The sequence below is a fragment of the Bombina bombina genome, chromosome 1 (genome assembly GCF_027579735.1).
Source record: "Bombina bombina isolate aBomBom1 chromosome 1, aBomBom1.pri, whole genome shotgun sequence".
In the NCBI taxonomy this organism is placed as follows: domain Eukaryota; kingdom Metazoa; phylum Chordata; class Amphibia; order Anura; family Bombinatoridae; genus Bombina; species Bombina bombina.
This window is the reverse complement of record NC_069499.1, coordinates 668,713,642-668,738,200: the sequence shown is the minus strand read 5'-3', so window position 1 is coordinate 668,738,200 and position 24,559 is coordinate 668,713,642. Positions and strand designations below refer to the sequence as shown.

The 24,559-nt window shown below is 39.7% G+C and overlaps 1 protein-coding gene across 2 annotated transcripts in view; it reads left to right on the top strand.

Annotated features, from left to right (window-relative positions):
* COL4A6 (collagen type IV alpha 6 chain) overlaps positions 1–24,559 on the top strand; it is a 377,060-nt gene that overhangs the window by 345,441 nt on the left and 7,060 nt on the right. For both annotated transcript variants that reach the window (XM_053699142.1, XM_053699141.1), the window contains 6 exons: positions 14,351–14,467; positions 14,765–14,926; positions 15,241–15,339; positions 18,596–18,748; positions 19,957–20,073; positions 21,562–21,753. In XM_053699142.1, the coding sequence (XP_053555117.1) occupies positions 14,351–14,467; positions 14,765–14,926; positions 15,241–15,339; positions 18,596–18,748; positions 19,957–20,073; positions 21,562–21,753 (840 nt within the window). The remainder of the gene's footprint in view (positions 1–14,350; positions 14,468–14,764; positions 14,927–15,240; positions 15,340–18,595; positions 18,749–19,956; positions 20,074–21,561; positions 21,754–24,559) is intronic.

Here is a 24,559-nt window from a genome sequence, read left to right as displayed (position 1 = left end):
GGTTTACTGGCAAGCTGCTCATTTATGAATTTTCTGATATTTTGGTTCTCCAATTGTATCTCCCTTAGTCCCTGTATCATGTGATCCATACTTTGAGCTAGGGAGCCAACCCTATTGTAAAGCTCTGTTATATCAATTAAACAAAGTACTAGTTATCTTTATAGGCTTGGTAATATGTAATGTTTAAGTATGAACTAGTACCCTTGTTCATGCAGGACCACTCAGTCTCACACCTTACCTCGGGTTCACTAAGATCTAACTTGTGTGAACCCTGTTATGCTCATAGATCTGAGGGTCACTACTGTAGGATACAGAGTGAAGATGGTGTACCAAAAGGAGTTGGATATGAACTAAACAGTAATATAGTATCGTAATGTAGGATAACTCAGAATCCAAAGTTTAGGGAGAAGCTTATTCACATCCAAATGAGTTGTAGACTCGCATCACACACATATAAAATATTTACATAACTTGCACAGGCACACACACACACTTTAGATAGAGTTGTGCAGAGTAGCTTCGTTGGTTAAAGTCAGTTTAAGCACATAAAGTTCATCAGAGGTTAATGCAAATGGAGTAGTGCTATTTAGGCAAATGATAGATACGGCAAAAGTCACTGTGCAAGTCAATATAGTGAATCACAAGCGGAATAGTACATGTAACAGCAAGTGCATGAGATAAACTGGTTAATAGCTTAGTATGGCAGGTAGACTTGATTACTTGATTATTTGAGGCAAGCAGTAGCAAATGACATGAAAGGCAAGATATCCTTATTTGTAAATTGGTAATACAGACCGGTAATCCAGATGAAATTATATACAAACCGACTTCCCAAATAGTATCCTCAGAGTGGAGCAGAAGCGGAGTTACCGGAGAAGAAATGCACACAGCGTGTGCCGAGATTCAGTGAGAGTGTGTGGCGGCTGCGGTTTCACCTAGTGACGTCACACGCCAACGGACCAGCATGCGAGTAAGCAGGAAGCAAGCAGCGAGAGAGACAGGAACAAAGTTGTGGAGCTGCAAAACCACAAGACTTGAGTAACAAGAATTAGCATCTGAAGCAGGAAATCCCAACTTAGACAGGAGGGAATAGCTGGGTGCGAAGTGTTCAGGAACAGTGGGTGACTGAACAAATTACCAAGCAACGTTCAACAGTAGGTGGAGCCTTAAATAGCAGTATGATAATTAGTTGTTAAAGGTACAGAATGGTAAAATCCTGACAGACGAGTAACTGACTTACAAGCTTGAACCACAGTGTCGATAACACTCTCAGAGAACCCTCTATTGGCTAAGACTAAGCGTTCAATCTCCACGCAGTCAGCTTCAGAGAATCTAGATTTTGATGAACGAAGGGACCCTGTATCAGCAGATCTCTGTGACCAGGTAACCTCCACTGAGGAGATGAGGACATCCTCACCAGATCGCCAAACCACATCCTTCACAGCCATGATGGAGCAATCAGAATCACTGGTGCTCGCTCCTGCTTGATGCGAGCCACCACACAAGGGAGAAGCGGTAATGGGGAAAAAGGTATGTGAGTCTGAACCTCCATGGTACTGATAGGACATCTAACAATTCTGCCTGAGGATTCCTCGACTTCTACCCATACCTGGGTAGCTTGGTATTGAGGCGCAATGCCATGAGATCTATCTCTGAGATCATATCTTTGCAAACACCTCGGGTGGAGAGACCATTCCCCTGGGTGAAAGGATTGCTTCCTGAGGAAGTCCGCTTCCCAGTTGTCCACACCCAGAATGTGGATAGCTGACAGCATACATCTGTGAGTCTCCGCCCACTCTAATATCGGAGATCCTTCTCTCAGTGCCAAGGAACTTCTCGTTTCCCCCCCTGATGGTTGATGTTGATGTTGGCAACTGAGTTTATATTGTCTGATTGGAATCTGATAAACTGGGATGAACCCAGAAGGGGCCAAGCCTTCAAGGTATTAAAGATTGCCCGGAGTTCCAATATATTGATCGGAAGGGAGGACTCCTCCTGATTCCACAGTCTTAGTGCCTTCTTGGCACCCCAAACGGCTCCCCAGCTGGAAAGGCTTGCGTTCATAGTCACAATCTCCCAGGACGGTCTCAGGAAGCACATGCCTTGGGTCAGATGATCTAGACAGAGCCACCAAGACAGCGAGTCCAGCACAATCTGTTGAGACAGATCTGAATGGTCACCATTCCATTGTCTAATCATGCATAGTTGTAAGGGTCTGAGATAGAATCTGGCAAAAGGAATGATGTCCATACAGGACACCATGAGTCTGATCACCTCCATACACTGAGCCACTGATGGTCTCAAGGAGGTCTGGAGGGCAAGACATTAGTTAGCTTGCAACATCTCTGATCTGTGAGAAATATTCTCATGGATATGGAGTCTATTATTGTCCCCAGAAAATGCACCCTTGTACTTGAAGTAAGAGAACTCTTTTCCAAGTTTATCTTCCATCCATGTGATCGAAGGGACTCCGAATGTTTTTCCGCTAGCCGAAAAGATGGTGCCTGCACCAAGATATCGTCCAGGTAAGAAGCTACTGCAATACCTTGTGTTCTGGCAATGACTAGAAGAGCCCCCAGAACCTTTGTAAATATCCTTGGAGCAGTAGCTAGGCCGAACGGAAGAGCTATTAACCTGGAAGTGCTGGTCCAGAAAGGCAAACCTCAGGAACTGAAAATGTTCCCTGTGTATCGGAACGTGAAGGTATGCATCCTTAAGGTCTATGGTGGTCATAAACTGTCCTTCCTGAACCAGATGAAGGATTGACCGTATTGTCTCTTGGAAGAGGGAACACTCAGAAACTTGTTTAGGCACTTTAGGTCCAGGAATGGACGAAAAGTTCCCTCCTTCTTTGGAACCACGAAAAGGTTTGAATAAAACCCCAAACCTTTTCTGCTGTAGGTACTGGGACAATTAATCCTAGAGAGGAGAGATCCCGTACGCAACCTAAGAAGGCAGCCCCCTTTTCTGGTCTTGTAGACAGACTGGAGAGTAGGAATCTGCCCCTGGGTGGATGAGACTTGAATCCTATCCTGTATCCTTGAGATACAACCTCCAGCGTCTAAAAAAAGAGACAGTCTGCCCCCTACTCGATTCGATCCCAGTTCGGGGGCTGCCCCTTCATGCCGATTTGTTCTCGGCAGGCTTCTTAGTCTGGACTTATTCTAGGACTGAGCTGGCTTCCAAGTACTCTTGGGCTGCTCGGACTTGGATGAGGATTGCTGTCGTTGTGATTTGTTAGAACGAACGGAACAAAAATTAGAGAATTTCCATCCAATAGGCCTATTTTTCTTATCATGCGGTAGGAAGGCACCTTTCCCTCTGGTAACTGTAGAAATAATAGAGTCTAGCCCTGGTCCGAATAAAATCTTCCCCATGAAAGGAAGAGAAAGGAGTCTGGATTTGGAAGTCATATCTGCAGATCAAGACTTTAACCAGTGAGCCCGGTGGGCTAGGACCGCAAAGCCAGAAGCCTTTGCATTTAGGCATTTAGGCGAATAATCTGCATATTTGCGTCACAGATGGAGTTCTCAGAGCCTTAATTTTCTCCTGAATATCCTAGAGGGGAGTCTCCACCTCAATGAGCTCCGACAGAGTGTCGCACCTTTCTCTTACATTTGATAGAGCGAGGAAAGGCACTCAGGGCTGCAGACACCACCGATTGGAACTGTGCGGCAAAATCTGCTGGAAAAAAGCCCCCTCCAGATGGAGGATTAGTTGTGCCCCGGGGAACTGCATGTGGAACGGGTAGTGTAGAAAGGGTAGTAATCTCTCAGGACCCAGATTCCTGAGAGGTAGATGACTCAGAGGGGCTAATAGCGCTATGTGTATTATCAGGCTTGTCTCCCTTCTTAGACTTTAGAACAGTGCTTAGGCAAATGGAACAAAATTGAGCAGGCGGGCAAATCATGGTCTCCTCACAATATAAACAGGAATTATTAATCAGTACAGAAGGAGTGGAACCTTCTAATGTAGTATCAGAGTCCTCCATAGCTAAGATATATTGACAGAAGGACAGACAAAAAGTAAACGCTTTTATTAAAAAAAACATCACCTTTATAATCCCAATGGCTGGGCCAGTCATCACCTCCTAGACCAAGACAGCTGTCAGGTTAGGAAATGTCCAGAAGAAGACCCAAATGCTAGGGCAAACTTAAACAACACCCTTGCACTCTGAGTTTAATCCAGGACGTGACCCCACGACAACCTCCAAAAAACAAAGTACTCACGATATGGAGCAGGGTTAGCCTGTGCCAAAGTAATTCATGATATCAGCCAGATAGACTTCTGAATAAGGAACTGGTTTCAGGAAATGTCTTCCACAGAATCAGGAGAGCAGGGATAGTCCACTTATACTCAGACAGAAGAAGGGTAAAACAGGAAACAGTTAATAATGCAGGAGTAGGTCATTTGTTATCAGGCAGTCTGAGGGTTAACACTGTGTAGACAGTCTTAGCAGAGTATGCAACAGGTAATCAGGCAGTTTGAGAGTTAACACTGTGTAGACAGTCTTTGCAGAGTATGCAACAGGTAATCAGGCAGTTTGAGGGTTAACACTGAGTAGACAGTCTTTGCAGAGTATGCAACAGGTAATCAGGCAGTTTGAGAGTTAACACTGTGTAGACAGTCTTTGCAGAGTATGCAACAGGTAATCAGGCAGTTTGAGGGTAAACACTGTGTAGTCAGAACTTGCAGAATTAACAACATGTAATCAGGTAGTTTGAAGGTTAACACTGTGTTGTCAGAACTTGCAGAGATAGCAACAGGTAAGCTGGTAGTTTGAAGGTTAACACAGATTATTCAGTACTTGTTGAGATTGGCAACAGGATATCAAGCAGTTTGAAGGTTTACACTGAATAATTGTATTTGCAGAGTTTGGAAACAGGTAAACATGCAGATTGAAGGTTTCACAGAAATAACAGCATTTGAATAGTTTGGCAGTACACAGAGTAGTCAGAATTTGCAGGGTTTGCATCAGGTAAACAGGAAGTTTGAAAGTTTCACAAAACAAACAGTACTTGCATTGTTTGGAGACAGGTAATCAGGAGGTTGAAGGTTAATCCTTGAAGAGATTGGCAACAGAAAAGCAGCAGTTAGAGAGATTCCTCAGCGAATTCCTATCAGAAGCCACAAAGTTAAACAAACAAACGGGCACTGGAGAAACAGGAAGCCCAGAATAAAAAGCCTGGTTGTGACATCATCAGGAAGGGGTGGCTCAGACACCTGTCAATCAAGCACACAGAGAGGACTGCAGAGCTTCCCAGCAGCCGAGCGTGACAGTGCCCCCTCCTCAAGGACCCCACCCGACCGGGCCTGGCATGAACATGAGAGGCCGGTTCCCAAGATCGTTCAGAGATAGGATAACCCTTCCAATGGACCAGGTAGTACAGCCGATTGCCCCATAGCTTGGAATCGAGAATCTGGCTGACTTCAAACTCAGAAGTTCCCTCTACGGAAACTGGAGGAGGTGGTTTACTCTTGATAGAGTACCGATTGTAGATGACTGGCTTGAGTAGGGAGACATGAAACACTGGATGGATCTTGAGAGTCTTGGGTAAGGCCAGGCGGTATGCAGAAGAACAAACTCTGGAAACAATTCGAAAAGGTCCAATGTACTTAGGACCCAACTTGGTACAAGGTTGTTTTAGACGTATGAATCTGGTGGATAAAAATACTCTGTCTCCAGTACGGAGTAAAGGAGCCTTGCACCTTCTGCGATCAGCATATTTCTTATGTCTTAAGGAAGAAGAGAGTAGATTTTGACGAATGAGTTGCCAGTGATTACTGAGATTTTTCACTATACGATCTGCTCCAGGGACTTCAGTAGAACTGGGAATCATAGGAAAGGTTCTAGGTTCAAATCCATAAGCTGCCTTAAAGGGAGAGGTCTGTAATGAGGCGTTATAATGTGAGTTGTGAGCTAATTCCGCCAAAGGCAATAACTGAGACCAGTTGGAGTGGTGATTGTCTACATAATGTCTAAGAAAAGATTCCAAGGCTTGATTTACATGCTCAGTCTGTCCGTTGGATTGAGGATGGTGTGCAGTAGAAAGTGATATGTTGATTCCGAAGTGCTTACAAAAAGACCTCCAAAATTTGGAAACAAATTGGACTCCACGATCTGAGACTATGTCAGTGGGAAAACCATGTAAACAAGATATATGTAGAACAAAGAGTTCAGAAAGTCTTTGAGCTGAAGGCAAGCCTGGAAGAGGTATGAAGTGAGCAGACTTGGAGAACCGATCCACCACTACCCAAATGGTCGTATTTCCAGCAGAAACAGGAAGATCTGTAACAAAGTCCATGGATAAGTGAGACCAAGGGTAATGAGGAATAGGAAGAGGGTGTAATAGACCAAACGGTTGATGAGAAGATTGTTTGTTCGAAGCACAAGAACTACAAGCAGCAATATAATCCTTAACATCCCTCCTCATAGTGGACCACCAAACATGCTGCTTCAGTTTCCACAATGTATTGGTTATTCCTGGATGACCTGCTGAAATGTTGTCATGAGCCCAATGTAGAAGCTTAAGACGTAATCCTTTGGGTACATACAGGATACCAGAAGGTAGTTTGCAAGAAGATGGTACCCGGACTTGAGCAGCATGTAAAGCCTGTACTGGAAAAGAGAATACTTGAGCCAAAACTTTGACTGGACATAGTATAGGTTCTAAATCCAATGGAGAAGATTCAGAAGATTGGAACTGTCTAGATAAAGCATCTGCCTTGGAATTTTTTGAACCAGGAACATAGGAAAGTACAAAATTAAACCTGGAGAAGAACAAGGCCCACAGTCAAAAGAAGAGGAATGGTAGAATGTTGTATGATACCAGTACCTAGAGGCTGTCCACTGACAGTAGTTACCTTAATTAACTGTTTCTTGGCTTGAAGAGGAATCCTGAGAGAGTCAGCAAAGTTTGAATCAATGAATACTCCAGCAGCTCCAGAATCGATGAGAGCTTGAGCTCGAAACTTGGTGTTTCCAAAAGAGATAGTTACAGGAACAAAAAGTTTAGAATTGAGGGAAGACATGGGATTCTGGCTTAACTCTGTCCCTCTATCAAAAGTTAAGCCTTGGCTTTTACTGGCCGGATAGGACAGTCCTTCAGTAAATGTCCTTTGGTACCACAATACAGACATAACCCAAGAATACGCCTTCTATGGCGTTCAGCTTCTGACAATTTAATAGCTCCTACTTCCATGGGTTCCACAGACTCAGGAGATTGGGAATTATTATTAGAAAGACTTGAGGTTTGAATAGGAGGACGAAAAGAAGATTTAACAAAGGATCTCCGATTCCTATCTCTCTCCTGAAGACGTACAGAATGCCGGGCGTCAAGAGTAATACATAAATTGATAAGACCCTCCAATGAATCGGGGAGTTCCTGAAATACAAGTTCATCAGTCCTTTGCGAAAGGCTGCCCGTAAGGCTCCATGGTTCCAATCAGTTTCTGCGGCTAAAGTCCTGAATTCAATAGCATATTGAGCTACCGAAAGGGATCCCTGTCTCAGATCCAACAATCCTGCCTCAGCAGCTGCAGACCTCCCAGGCTTGTCAAAAACAGAAGAAAAAATGGACACAAATAATTCCACATCCTGTAGTAACGGATCATTCTTCTCTAAAAGAGGGGACACCCAGACTAGAGCCTTACCCTTCAAGAGGGAAATAATAAAGGTGATTTTAGAAGTAGAATTGGAAAAAACTTGAGGATTGTTTCTGAAGTGTAAACGACACTGATTAAGGAAACCACAGCATTCTTCAGGATTACCGTCATATTTATCTGGAAGTGGGATTCGTGGTATATTCTGTCCAACAGTTTGAGGTGGATTAAAGACAGCATTGGTGCTAGTAGCAGTGGCAGCAGGAGTCACCGTCGCTTGAGAAGGAGCGGAGAGGTTATGTAGCAGAGCAGTAATCTGGTCAAGCTTGGAATCCAAAGATTGCAAATGAGCAGAATGATTTCCTAGAAGTTGCCCTTGTAGAGCCACAGCCCTGGATAACTCATCAGGGTCCATATTATGGCCCGTTTGTACTGTCAGGTTAGGAAATGTCCAGAAGAAGACCCAAATGCTAGGGCGAACTTAAACAACACCCTTGCACTCTGAGTTTAATCCAGGACGTGACCCCACGACAACCTCCAAAAAACAAAGTACTCACGATATGGAGCAGGGTTAGCCTGTGCCAAAGTAATTCATGATATCAGCCAGATAGACTTCTGAATAAGGAACTGGTTTCAGGAAATGTCTTCCACAGAATCAGGAGAGCAGGGATAGTCCACTTATACTCAGACAGAAGAAGGGTAAAACAGGAAACAGTTAATAATGCAGGAGTAGGTCATTTGTTATCAGACAGTCTGAGGGTTAACACTGTGTAGACAGTCTTAGCAGAGTATGCAACAGGTAATCAGGCAGTTTGAGAGTTAACACTGTGTAGACAGTCTTTGCAGAGTATGCAACAGGTAATCAGGCAGTTTGAGGGTTAACACTGAGTAGACAGTCTTTGCAGAGTATGCAACAGGTAATCAGGCAGTTTGACAGTTAACACTGTGTAGACAGTCTTTGCAGAGTATGCAACAGGTAATCAGGCAGTTTGAGGGTAAACACTGTGTAGTCAGAACTTGCAGAATTAACAACATGTAATCAGGTAGTTTGAAGGTTAACACTGTGTTGTCAGAACTTGCAGAGATAGCAACAGGTAAGCTGGTAGTTTGAAGGTTAACACAGATTAATCAGTACTTGTTGAGATTGGCAACAGGATATCAAGCAGTTTGAAGGTTTACACTGAATAATTGTATTTGCAGAGTTTGGAAACAGGTAAACATGCAGATTGAAGGTTTCACAGAATTCAACAGTATTTGAATAGTTTGGCAGTACACAGAGTAGTCAGAATTTGCAGGGTTTGCATCAGGTAAACAGGAAGTTTGAAAGTTTCACAAAACAAACAGTACTTGCATTGTTTGGAGACAGGTAATCAGGAGGTTGAAGGTTAATCCAGCATAGTAAATCCTTGAAGAGATTGGCAACAGAAAAGCAGCAGTTAGAGAGATTCCTCAGCGAATTCCTATCAGAAGCCACAAAGTTAAACAAACAAACGGGCACTGGAGAAACAGGAAGCCTAGAATAAAAAGCCTGGTTGTGACATCATCAGGAAGGGGTGGCTCAGACACCTGTCAATCAAGCACACAGAGAGGACTGCAGAGCTTCCCAGCAGCCGAGCGTGACAACAGCTAACAGTGAAAACGTTCTCCTTAGGAGTGATGTCTGCAGCAGGATCGTAGGAAATGAAAAGACCGCACCGGGTCACGCCCTGCTATGAAAAAGGCGCTAAACTATTATGAGCTGCGCAACACTCAAAAACAAAAGTGAAACCTGTTTGTTCCAAGCCAAAAGCACACAATTTATAAAAAGCAGTTATAAATTACCCCTAGCTGTTCAAATAATCTCCCTGAAGGAGATATTAACCCTTGATCCTATTGAGGTGTAAAGGAGCCACACTGTGACCCTGTATAGAAAAAGAGTATATATAAAATGGTCTTACCCTCCAGGATCCATGCTGTGGAACAAGCACAGTCTCTCAAGTGTGACAGTCCTGCAGTGACGCTTCTGACATGGACTTGAGTGTGTAACAGCAAGCAGTGAAACTCATCAACACTGATTGCTCAGGAGCTGTTAGCCGACAGTCTGGATGGGTTCGCAGAAAAACTTTCCCTGCTTTTACAGACCCTAACTTTCATCAATACTCTCACTGAGAGGTTGACATGATTACTTAAAACTCCAGTCCTTTCTTGACGGGAACATACCCATTACAGGACTATGCAAATCTTCTGACACTTCTCTGCCACTTCCTATAGTGATGAAAGGCAAAGCATGACTGGGGGATAGGGGAAGTGGGAGGGATATTTAAAGGGACATTAAACCCAAATTTTTTCTTTCATGATTCAGATAGAGAATACAATTTTAAACAACTTTTTAAAAAACTTTTTAAAAATTGTATTCTCTGTCTGAATCACGAAATAATTTTTTGGGGTTTAATGTCCCTTTAATTCGTGTTGGGTTAGAGCTCATGCAAACACATTTTACTTTAAAATGGTAATGCACATGCTACCCGACGCATTAAAAAGACTCCATCTAACAAAGTAAATACTGGATAGTATGGGGAGCCCCCCTATGCCCCCAGGATTGCCTGAATTCTTAGTGGATTTTATTGGTATATCTCAAAGGCACTGTAATGGATTGATATCGTGTGGCTTTGGAGGCCATTGGAGTAACATAGTAACATAGTAGATAAGGTTGAAAAAAGACTGAAGTCCATCGAGTTCAACCTATATAAATCTAAAATACTTACAAAAAGCTCCAGTTAAGCTTAAATAACCCCACTAAAAGGTGACCCATTTAATACTAGCAATCATATCTATTAATTTTGTTTATATACAGAAATGTATCCAGACTATTTTTAAATGTATCTAGGGTATTGGCATTCACTACCTCCTTTGGTAATGAGTTCCACAATTTTATTGCTCTTACAGTGAAAAAACGTTTCCGTTGCAGGAGATTAAATCTCCTTTCCTCCAACCTTAAATTGTGACCTCTTGTCAGAAACAATTTTCTTGGAATAAACAGAGCTTCTGCCATATCTGAATATGGGCCTTGAATATATTTATATAAAGTAATCATGTCACCTCTCAAGCGCCTTTTTTCTAAAGAAAACAGACCCAGTTTGGCTAGTCTCTCCTCATAGGTTAATTTCTCCAATCCCCTTATTAGCTTTGTGGTCCTTCTCTAAACTTTTTCTAGTTCTGCAATATCTTTTTTTGCAATCGGTCCCCAGAACGGCACTCCATACTCAAGGTGAGGTCTTACTAGGGCTTTATATAGTGACAGAATTATGCTTTTCTCGCTTGAATCAATGCCTCTTTTAATACATGCTAGTATCTTATTAACTTTTGAAGCCGCTGCCCTGCATTGTGCACCCATCTTTAGCTTGTTATCTATTACTACTCCCAAATCCCTTTCCTCCTCTGTTTGGCTAAGTCTTGTCCCATTTAAAAAATACGTTGCCTGCTTATTTTTACTTCCAAAATGTAGAACCTTGCATTTTTCCGTATTAAATCTCATTTTCCATTTACTTGCCCATACTTCTAATTTTTGCAGATCCCTTTGTAATGAAAGTTCATCCTGCTCTGACCTAATGACCTTACTTAACTTAGTATCATCTGCAAAAATAGAGATGTCGTTATTTAATCCTTGCTCCAAGTCATTTATAAAAAATATTAAAAAGATCAGGGCCCAGTACTGATCCCTGGGGGACTCCACTGATTACCTTTGTCCAATCTGAGTATGATCCATTTACTACTACTCGTTGCTCCCTATCTTTTATCCAGTTATTTATCCATGAGCTAACATTTTCAGTTATTCCTAGTCCCTTAATTTTGTACATTAATCTCTCATGTGGCACTGTATCAAATGCCTAATCAAATCTAAGTATATCACATCAACTGATTCCCCTTTATCTATATTTTTACTTACTTCCTCGTAGAATCTAATTAGTTTAGTTTGACATGATCTATTTCTCCTAAAACCATGCTGATTTGAACTCATAATCTTGTTTACACGAATATGCTCATCAATATAATCCCTTATAATTCATTCAAATATCTTCCCCACTATTGGATCATCCCTGCTTCCCTTTTTGAAGAATGGCACCACATCAGCTTTACGCCAACCCTGGGGTACCATGCCTGAGGATAATGAGCCTTGAAAAATTAAAAGTAGAGGTTTGTCAATAACAGTGCTAAATTCCCTTAACACCCTTGGGTGTATTCCATCTGGGCCTGGAGTTTTATTTACCTTAATATTATCCAGTTTTTTCCTGATATCCTCTAAACATAACCCAGTTAATGGTATGGACTGGCATGTTCTATTTTGTTCCAAAGTATCATCCAATGGTTCCTCTCTTGTGTATACTGAAGAAAAAAACTGGTTTAGTACCTCAGCCTTCTCCCTGTCATTATTTATCATGCTACCCCCCACGCATTTTAATGTACCTATACTTCTTAGATTTTTTGCTATTTATGTACTTAAAGAACCTTTTAGGCTTAGAATCCTTTGCAATTAATTTTTCATTTTCAATTTTGGCTAATTTGATTGCTTTTTTGCATACATTGTTGCATTCCTTATAAATATTGTATGTTGAGTCTGTACTGTTTTCTTTGAATAATTTAAATGCCCTACGTTTTTTCCTAATTTCTCTTAACACATTTTTATTTATCCACAACGGCTTTGATTTTTTATTTTGATTTTTATAACCATATGGTATTTGTTGATATGTATATTTATTTAACAAAGTTTTAAATATTATCCATTTATCCTCTGTATTTTTATTAGAGAATACATTGTCCCAACTTATATTATTTAATGATTTCCTTAAATCGTTGAGTTTTGCTTTTTTGAAGTTAAAAGTCTTAGTTAAACCTTTAAGACACTTCATATGAAAAGAGATGTCAAATGTGACCATGTTATGATCACTTTTACCCAAATGTTCTTTGACTTCTATGTTTGATATTATATCTGTATTGTTTGATAGCACTAAATCCAATATAGCTTTACTCCTAGTTGGCTCCTCTATTAATTGTGACAAGAAGTTATCCCTGAGAACATTTAAAAATCTATCCCTCTTAGCTGAATTACTAGTTTCATTGGCCCAGTTTATATCAGGGTAGTTAAAATCTCCCATAATTACAGCACTGTTATTAGCAGCCTTACCTATTTGCATTAGTAGTTGAGTTTCCTCCAGGTCACTAATGTTAGGGGGCTTGTAGCATGTTCCTTGTAATATTTTTTTAGGATTTTTCCCCCCACTCTTTATTTCAACCCACAGGGTCTCTACATTGTCACTTGTATCATAAATATCTTCCCTTATTGTAGGTTTAAGGTTAGGTTTACTATACATGCAGATTCCGCCACCTCTTTTATTATTCCTGTCCCTCCTAAATAAATTATACCCCTTTAAGTTAACTGCCCAGTCATGTGAATCATCCCACCAAGTTTCAGTTATACTGATAACATCATAGTCCTCTTCTGCAACTAAGAGCGTCAGCTCCCCCATTTTACCTTTCATGCTTCTTGCATTTGTTGTCATACATTTAATTTTCATGTGCTTTCTGCTGCTACTTGGTGTGCTTTCCACAATACTTTCTAATGTGACATTTCTTAAGTCATCTCTTCCTTGAGGACTGACAGATTCACAGACTGATCTCGCTATTCTATTGTGTTCTAACTGACCCTCCCCCCTTTACACTGAATTCATTGTCTTTTTTGTGGAACCAGTGTTCCAAGAAACTTTTCCGCACACCATTATATAATCACCACCATCCTGAACCATTGACACAAACTAAGATGGATCCATGGATTCATATTGTTTGCAACACATTCTATAGGTAACATCTGGCTGTCACAGCAAAAATGAAGTTTTTCCTGACCAAATGACATTATTCCAATCTTTTACTGGCTGCTTTCCTGATTCTTAGCTGACCGGAGTGGAATTGATGTGCATTCAGAGATTCTCTTCTACATATCATTGGAGGAGTAATATTTTTTCAGTTACCTTTCACCTTACTTTTTTTTAAAAAAAGAAAAAAAGGAAGAGTGAGAGTAATTCAACGCTACCAAAAAAATGTCATAAATTTGCTCTCTTGACTATGGACTCCATTTAGTATGTGTTGGAGTGGCCATTATTTCATACAGCGAATCATGTCCGCCAGACATCACTGCAAGCCGACAGCATACTCCACATTTAATATTACACAAGCATTTCACAAAGAATGCTTGTGCAATGCAGCCCCCTGCTTGCTGGTGGCCAATCGCCCGCTAGCAGGGACTGTCAATCATCCTGATCGGATCGGGAAGATTTTAATCTGCCAACTTTTAGGTGGCGTACAGGTTAAGGAGCAGTGGTCTTAAGACGATAAGCCTCCAAAGCAGCAATAGATGCTTGGTAAATGGAGTCCTATGTCTGCATGCTTTTATGTATTGAATTACTGCCACATGATTGGCTTAGATTAGTTATTTGCATTAACAAGCAGGTGTTCAGGTGTATCTTTCTAAAGTTTAAAATGACTGACTATGTACTTTTCTCGAGGGCAGTCATTTCATGTTACTGCCAAAATGAGAGAAGGAAAATACATTTATTTAACATATTTAAAGGGACATAATACTCATATGCTAAATCACTTGAAACTGATGCAGTATAACTGTAAAAAGCTGACAGGAAAATATCACCTGAGCATCTCTATGTAAAAAAGGAAGATATTTTACCTCACAGTCAAAAACGTGTTTTATTTTATTTTTCAGGTGGACCTGGTGCTGTTGGTCTTCCTGGTCTTCCAGGACCACCTGGCATCTCTTTTCCCTCTTCCATCCCTGGGAGACCTGGTGACCCTGGACCTGCTGGAAGGGATGGTGAATCAGGTAGGAAATTTTATATTTAATTAGTAGACAAAGTAGTGCAACAATTAATTGTATTCCTGTGCAGCATGTAGGCATGTATGTATGTATGTGTACACACAGAAATATATATATTTATATTTACACACACAAACATACAGTATCCATGATCTTGTTTGATTTACTATACTGATTTAAATATCTGCCACCATTAAAACAATCTGTTACTTCCAAAAGGAGTAGCCTGACAAGGTAGCCCACAGTCTATTGGTTGCTTATACTGTGTTCTGGTGCACCACTAAAATATTTTTTTGTTCTTAGGCCTCCCTGGCCCTCCTGGTCCTCGAGGTCCACCTGGTCCTGCCTCAAATCAAGGGGATACAGGTAACTCTGGATTCCCTGGTTCTCCTGGCAGACCTGGACCGAAAGGAGACTCAGGAATGCCTGGATTCCCAGGAAGCCCGGGAGCTCCAGGACTAAAAGGTGAATATTTATTACATGTTCTGATCATTTATACAGTAAATTATTTTTACTGCTAATCATTTAGTTGATGTGCCTTTTAGAGAAATGAAGCATAAAATTGTTTAATCAACAGTGCTACTTGCAAAATGTTACAATATCCATGAGAAGGATTGCTTTAATCACAGAAAAAGAACAATAATATTTAATGACTTAGGAAGCATTACTGCTAAAATGAATATGACAATAAAATTCCTGGCAACTAATTTATTAATTTGCTCTTTCTGTGCAAATTATGTCTAACCAAAGTATTCTCTGCATGTTATTTTGTAATTTAGGATTGAGAGGTGATCCAGGCTTTATGGGGAGTCCAGGAAAAGAAGGTCCTGTAGGAGATTCTGGCTTCCCTGGACCAAAGGGTGAAAAGGGAAACCCAGGTACATATTTTCCAAGGTTCTTCACAATAACAGATAATTTTTTATATGAACTTGTCGCTAGTTTCAAACAAAACTGCAACTTGTACATAACACTCTACAATTTATCGGCTAGATTACGAGTTGTGCGTTATGAGTGAAAAAGCAGCGTTATGGCTATTTTTCACTACCGCTGGTATTACAGCTGGTATTACAGGTCTTGTAGGTATAGGTGTACCGCATACCTTTTTGGCCGTAACGCAACGTAACTACCGCAACTTTCAAAACATTTTCAATGGGACTTCCATAGCGCCAGTATTACGAGTTTTGCCTGGGAGGTCAAAAAGTGAGCGGTACACCCTATACCATCAAGATTCGTACCGCCATCTAAAGTCAGTAGTTATGAGTTTTACGTTACAAATCTGTACCATAAACTCATAACTAAAGTGTTAAAAAGTACACTAACATCCATAAACTACCTATTAACCCCCAAACCAAGGCCCGCCCGCATCGCAAACACTAAAATAAAAATATTAACCCCTAATCTACCGCTCCAGACATCGTCGCCACTATAATAAACATATTAAACCCTAAACCGCCACACTCCCGCATCGTAAACACTAGTTAAATATTATTAACCCCTAATCTGCCGCCCCAACGTCACCGCCGCCACTATACTAAAGTTATTAACCCCTAAAGCTAACCCTAACTCTAACCCTAACACCCTAACTTTAATATAATTAAAATAAATCTAAATAAAAATTACTATCATTAACTAAATAATTCCTATTTTAAACTAAATACTTACCTGTAAAATAAACCCTAAGCTAGCTACAATATAACTAATAGTTACATTGTAGCTAGCTTATGTTTCATTTTTATTTCACAGCTAAGTTTGTATTTATTTTAACTAGGTAGACTAGTTAGTAAATAGTCAATAGTTAAAATAAATACAAAGTTACCTGTAAAATAAAACCTAACATGTCTTACACTAACACCTAACATTACACTACAATTAAATAAATTACATTAATTAAATACAATTAACTAAATTACAAACCCCCCCACTAAATTACAAAAAATAAAAAAGAAATGATCAAATAGTTAAACTAATTACACCTAATCTAATAGCCCTATCAAAATAAAAAAGCCCCCCCCCCCCAAAAAAAAACCCTAGCCTAAACTAAACTGCCAATAGCCCTTAAAAGGGCCTTTTGCAGGGCATTGCCCCAAAGAAATCAGCTCTTTTACCTGTAAAAAAACACACAACCAACCCCCCAAAAAACCTACTTAAAAAAACTAAGTTCCCCATTGCCATGAAAAGGGCATTTGGATAGGCATTGCCCTTAAAAGGGCATGTTGCTTTTTTTCTTGGCCCAAAGTTCCCTAAGCTAAAAATAAAACCCACCCAAGAAACCCTTAAAAAAACCTAACACTAACCCCCGAAGATCCACTTACAGTTTTTGAAGACTGGACATCCATCCAAGCGGGCAGAAGTCCTCATCGAAGCGGCAAGAAGTCCTCAAAGAAGTCTTCATCCAAGTGACAAGAAGTTGTCCTCCAGGCGGGCAGAAGTCTTCATCCAGACAGCATCCTTTATCTTCATCCTCCATCTTCAATACATCCGGCACGGAGCATCCACTTCATACGGTCCCAGCTGTACACTGAAGGCTCCTTTAAATGACGTCATCCAAGATGTCGTCCCTTTAATTCCGATTGGCTGATAGAATTCTATCAGCCAACTGGAATTAAAGGTTCAAAAATCCTATTGGCTGATGCAATCAGCCAATATGATTGAGCTTCAATCCTATTGACTGATCCAATCAGCCAATAGGATTGAGCTCGCATTCTATTGGCTATTTAGTTATGTGGGAGGCCAGAGGTTTAGGGGTTAATAACTTTAGTATAGTGGCGGTGGCGACATTGGGGGCGGCAGATTAGGGGTTATTAAATTTATGTAGGTGGCGGCGACATTGGAGGCGGAAGATTAGGGGTTAATAAGTGTAGGTAGGTGGCGGCGATGTCGGGGGTGGCAGATTAGGGATTAATAAGTGTAATGTAGGTGTCGTCGATGTCGGAGGCAGAAGATTAGGGGTGTTTAGACTCTGGGTTTATGTTAGGGTGTAAACATAAATTTTCTTTCCCCATAGGAATCAATGGGGCTGTGTTACGGAGCTTTACACTCCTTTATTGCAGGTGTTAGGCTTTTTTTTAGCCGGCTCTCCCCATTGATGGGGAAATCGTGCACGAGCACGTAAAACCAGCTCAAAGCAGCGCTGGTATTTGAGTGCGGTATGGAGCTCAACGCTGCCATATTGCTAACGCCGGGTTTTTGCAAACCTGTAATAGCAGCGCTATTAAAGGTGAGCGGTGGAAATAGCTTGCAAGTTATTCCCGAGCCACTCATAATGCAAAACTCGTAATCTGGCCGTATGTTTGTTGGCTTTAATGTAGTAAGTGAGTGTTTATCATATATACATGTATATCAACTTTCTCCTTATCATCTCTTAACCACTACTGGATTTATCTTTATGAGAAGAGGACAGTGTGCATTTACTCAAATTTACTAATGTGTTTATGAGTAGAGGACAGTGTGCAATTATCTATATTTACTAATGTCATGTTCTTATTATAATATTTAGTACTTTCTAGATTATTAAATAGTAGCTGTTTAAAGCTGCATAACATATTGATCTAAAAAGCAGCTTCCGCCATTAAATTGAGGGAAAATCACCCATTAATTAACATCTCATTGCTTTTTCTGCAGTTGTCATACATGTTTTAAATGTCACTGAAAGATGAGGAATCAAGGGGTGGGGGATAGAATTAACTGTGTAGAAAACAATAGAGTATGGACATGATTGAAAGAGGAGAGCTAAAAGGAGAAAGTAGATTTGAATTATGAGTTGATGCTGGAAGGAATGACAAAACATAGTGTAAAGGGATAAAGAGACAATCAGAAACTGAAGCAAAACAGAAAACTGAGGCATGGTAAAAGGATGATGGGTAAGTAAAGGAATAGAAACACAAGATGGCATTCTAAACGCAACATGTGACATTAAAGGGCCGCTGAATGCAGTAGAATTTCAATTGCCAAATACATAAGAAGACAATACAATAGCAGTTACTTTGAATTTGAAATGAGCAGTAGAATAATTTCTGGCAAACTTCAAAGTGAATCCACTTTTCTCTCCCACTGTGTCATTTGACAGCCATCAGCCAATCACAAAATGCATAAACGAATATACTCTGCAATTATGATTCGTGTTTTCTTACATAGGTTTCCCAGGTCCCATTGGACTTCCAGGTCTGCCTCCATTTGATGATGATGATGATTCCCAGGTTGCCCTTGGATTTCCAGGCTTGCCTGGACTTGATGGATTCCCTGGTGGGTCTGGAGAATCTGGATTTCAGGGATCACCTGGGCCAATCGGTAAGAAAGAGAACGTTTGAACCTTACAGTTGCTGAAATTCACTCTGCATAAATTAAACCTAATATAATTCAACAAAACCACAACTCTTGCTCAAAGTTTGTATTGGTTGTTCAAGTGAAGTGGAAACTTCCTTTACTGTCAGAGTTTTCTTAATAGACAAATTGTATTCAAACAAAAGGTAACTCTGATGGTATAATTACAATTTCTTATCTTTTTTTAATTGTGCTGTTTATGTAATCAACAATTTACACTTGTAGCAGTACAAGTACAAATAATATATGTGCATTTTAACATAGAAAGACACAAACTGAGTCATTTGGGTAAGGAGATCCCCTTGCCTGAAGAACTTACTATTTATGTGTACTTACAGACTCATGTGGTGACAGTGAATTTGCAATAATTTGGTTGTGCTCTATAGTAAATATCCAAAATCTTATTATGAAAGTTAACAGGACATTCTAGGGACACAAACTGAGTACTTTGGGTAAGGAGATCCCCTTGCCTGAAGAACTTACTATTTCTGAGTACTTACAGACTCATGTGGTGACAGTGAATTTGCAATAATTTGGTTATGCCTAATAGTAAATATCCAAAATATTATTATGAAAGTTGGCAGAACATTCTAGGGGCATAAAAAACCCCAGCTACAATACAAAAACTGTGAGAACCCCCCCCCCCCCAAAAAAAAAAAACCCAACAACATAAGATTCAAGATTGACAAGAGGGGATTTATAGCTCTAGCATGTTAACCAGAATATCTCGTTAATAGAAATAATATTGTTCTAATATAATGGGGAGGAGTTTCTTCCTCACAATATTTAATAGAACTTATTTTGAGGTTTCCTGGTTTAGGATACTCTAGAATAGTTTTATATAGAAATCAAGATTTTTGTGTGTTGAGAGGGTACAATTACAATTAATGCTAATGAAAACTGTTACTGCACTGAGTAGAGATTAGCAAAACCTTATACATTCACCTCTCTATCCCGTGTATGCTAGTATTGTTATAATGATATTTTACTATAACATGGGTTTTTTGCCTTATATTCCAATTTCTATAATGTTAAATATTATGTTTGCCTAAACCACCAGTAGGAATTGTGGGGTTTTGGTGTTCCCAAATGAACCTAACAATTGTAGATGAAAACAATCACCCTTTTGAAATATCAGCATTTTTTATAGTTGCAAAATGTGCTTTTACTTGTAGGTGGGAAAGGTTTCCCTGGAAGACCTGGGCAAATGGGTAAAAATGGGTCACCTGGTTCTCCGGGCATTATTGGGGATCCTGGTATTCCTGGCATTCCTGGTCCTCCAGGACTTGAAGGTAAACTGGATAAATTAGAAATGTATAACTATTACTGTTCTAATTATTGTTTATTGTTATACTATACAGATTGGAAACTGCATTAAATGTGCTGAGACAATGAATAATGCATCTTTTTGTCAAACAAAAAAACCCATGATAACCAATCACAATTACTGTCAATTTGGATATGGTATGAACAGGAATTGTGGTTCACGTATGTGAAGTAGGAGAAAGCTAAAATACTTTTATGTTAGCTTTCCTTAAGGTGATTTCTACTCTATAACTAAATATAAATTTATATATGTGCATTCATATGCTTATACTTACATGGCACATTATTTTTAAAGGTTCACAGGCCATTGTTGTGAGCTATTGTAACTTTATTTCTGACAGTGCCCTAAAATAGTACCCAAGACTAAACCCCGTGGTATACACAATATTAGCTATTTAAAAACATACGCCTAGATTACGAGTTTTGCGTTAGAGGCAATGCGGTGCTAACGAGCAGTTTATGCTAACCGCTCACTTACAGACAGTGCTGGTATTACAGGTTTTTACAAACCCGGCGTTAACCGCAAAAAAGTGAGCGAAGAACAAAATTTAGCTCCACATCTCACTCTAATACCAGCGCTGTTTACGTTAGCGGTGAGCTAGCTAAACGTGCTCTTGCACGATTTCCCCATAGGAATCCATAGGGGAGAGCCAGCTGAAAAAAAACCTTACACCTTAGTTCAGCTCCTAACGCAGCCCCATTGATTCCTATGGGGAAATAAAAGTTATGTCTACACCTAACACCAACCCCGAGTCTAAACACCCCAAATCTTACACTTATTAACCCCTAATCTGCCACCCCAGACATCGCCGACCTCTCAATGCTGCTTTTTAACCCTAACGCAAGACTCGTAATCTAGGTGAATGTTTTTGCTTGTTGAAGCAAAAACTATGACCCACCTAAAGAGCACACAATCCTACAGATACAGATGAATTTGAAGCTGAATGCTAGTGCATGATTGGGAATCCGCACACAGTTAATCTGTGAAATGAATCCCTACTTTATTGGGCTTACCTAGGCAGTGCAGGAATACATTTTTTTCCTTAAGCAAAAGTTGCTAAAAAAAAGGTATTTATCTAAAATACTGGCTTTCATTATTTTTTTTAAACATAAGTATATTTGACAATATTGTTCACAAGTGGTAACATATATTCTAAGGGGTTTACAACTGCAGTCTAGTGTCCCTTTATTTATCCTTACACTTCTACTTATAAATTATGTGGTTTAGCTGCTCATACCTGCACGCTGACAGGAAGCCAGCCACCTGTTCATGACTACTAATATTTCTGGGTATGCAGCTTATGAATTTTATTTACATTGTTATTATTTCTAAAAGTTTTATGATAATAAATAATATATCTGCACTTTTTTGTAAGTTACAATAATTGATTCTGTTTTGATGGAGGATTTATTTGTTCTTCTATTTTAACTTCTATGCATATTTATGGCTTTAGGCTCCCCAGGGAGACAAGGTTCCGCAGGTCTACCCGGCATGCCAGGACGGAGTGTGAGTGTTGGCTACACTCTGGTGAAGCACAGCCAGTCAGAACAAATACCACCATGTCCACTTGGAATGCCTAAAATATGGGAAGGCTACAGTTTGCTGTATGTGCAAGGTCAAGAGAAAGCTCATAACCAAGATTTAGGTAAGTAATATCTCAGCCTGTTCATGCTATTGATGAGAGAGAATCCTTTCCATTCAGGGTATCTCAGTTATAACCTGTAGATTGTAAACTCTATCAAGCAGGGTTGTATTCATTTATATTCTTAAGTCTGCTTTATATATCTGTATTTATTTATTTTCTACCATGAATTAGTGTCATTGGCTTAGATTCAATTAAACTCATTTGTAAAACTAATATCTTGGGGGGGGGGGACTGGGGGCAACTTAAAATTACAGAACTCATAAAGATTTGTACCACCCTTGTTACAGCTATGAGCAAGTGAAGCTCTATTATAATAAGTGGAACAACTTCTATCTTGTAAACGTTCAGTTCTCAGCTCATAGAACAAGTTTCACTAAAAAGGATAACTGTAAAAAAAAACAACCTATGAAACTTTACAGAACAAGCTAATAAAAATAAAACAATAAAACTCTCTCTATAAAAAAGTCCACTCTAGGGGGTCAGTTTATCAAGCTCTGTATGGCTTGCCGGAAAGCTAATCTAAAGACCACTGCTCCATAATTTGCCCGACTGCTCTGAGGCAGCGGACAGAAATCAACCCAGTTGAATACGATTTGGTTTATTGACACCCCCTGCTAGTGGCCGATTGGCTGCAAATCTGCAGGGGGTAGCATTGCAACTGCTGGTGCAATGATAAATGCCGACAGCGTATGCTGTCGGTATTTATCGATGTGTTGCGGACATGATACGCTAGTTTGTATCATGTCTGCTCGCACATTGTTAAATATACCCCTATGGGGCCAATTTATGAAAGTGCGGACGGACATGATCCGCTGTAGCGATCATGTCCGCCGCACATCGATAAATGCTGACAGCATACACTGTCGGCATTTATCATTGCACAAGCAGTTCTGGTGAACTTCTTGTGCAATGCCGCCCCCTGCAGATTCGCGGCCAATCTAGCAGGGGGTGTCAATCAACCCGATCATATGTGATTATATGTGATTGGGCGGATTGCTGTCCGCCGCCTCTGAGGTAGTGGACGAGTTAAGGAGCCAGCGGTCTTAAGACCGCTGCTTCTTAACTCCTGTTTTCGGCCCCTAAATATTCAAAAGATAGAATTTGAAAACAGTTAAAGAAAAATCAGATAAAGATGAGGCAACCTTTTTAACTTAGGAATAGTGAGACGTGACCAGGAGACAAGATACTTCCCAGAGGCAATAGAATCTTTGTGAATTCCACATGCTGGGTGGATGCGAAAACCTTTGACCACGCCCCAAGTACACCCTGGAACCCCACACAGACAGACCACAGAGACACCTTTGGTACAATCCAAGTAGACTATCATAATAAAATAGACATGCAAATATTTTAATTAATTATCATGTACTAACAAAACACTGGAAAAAATAGGTGAAGTAATACTCAATGACATTTCGAACATAATCTCACCATCACAACAAGCAACCTCACAAGCTTCTATGAATTTAAAAAAAAACTTTTTCAATTTAGTTTTATTATCACATTTACTTTGTTGAAAGACAAGTATATTCACTTTTCAGTACTAAATGACAGCAATGTTTGCACAATGTATAACATTGTTAAAAGCATTGTTGCAAAAGTGCTGCCATATAGTAAACCTTATGAGTAGTGCACTAACTGTTGTGCACAAGTAAAAGGGGTATATCGAAGCTCTTTGTACGCATTGGAAGTTGCACACATATTGCAAGATGAAAGTAAATGCTTTTGCTTTAGCACAATTGAAGTTAACGTGCACCGGGATAGCTCGACTTCAGAGCTCTGGATAATTGATACGCTCAACTAGAATGTTGATAATAAAACATCAAAGGTACATTTACACTCATAAAAAAAGTTATAAGGGCTCAAAAATATGCAAAAGGGCTTTAACACAGAGATACATAAATATATATATCTATCTAAATGTGTGTATGTATATATATATATATATATATATATATATATGTTTATATTTGTGTACATATGTATTTATATGTGTACATATGTATTTATATGTGTACATATATATATTTATATGTGTATATATGTATTTACAGACATATATACACATAAATACATATGTATTCATATATAGACATATACAGTATATAAGTGCATTGGAACCCTTAAGGGCCGATTTAACAAGGGCCAAATGGCTCCTGTTCCCCTTGTTTCCGCGCGAGCCTTAAGGCTCGCCGGAAACAGGAGTTAAGAAGCAGTGGTCTTAAGACTGCTGCTCCTTAACTCGTCCACCTGTTCTAAGCGGCACACAGCAATCAACCCAATCAGATACGATCGGGTTAATTGACACCCCTGCTAGCGGCCGATTGGCCGCAAATCTGCAGGGGGCGGCATTGCACAAGCAGTTCACCTGAACTGCTTGAGCATAGTTAAATGTCGACAGTGTATGCTGTCGGCATTCAGCGATGTCGGGCGGACATGATCGCTGCAGTGTATCATATCTGTCCAACAGATGGTAAATCGGCCCCTTAGTATTCAAGTAGCTGAAAACATGTGAAAGCATATAAATGCAATATTCATATTTTACCTTTGTATTTAATATAAATATTTTACATTCCAATGTTCTTCACATAGGGGAATATGTACTTTTAAATAGATATTCATTTATATATCTGTATATATCTATACCTATATAAAATCATATAAATATATATATATATATATATATATATATATTTATATATATTATTATTAATATTATTATTATTATTATTCTTTATTTATAAAGTGCCAACAGCTTCTGCAGCGCTGTCCATGGGTACTAAGATAAAAGTACAGTACAATACAA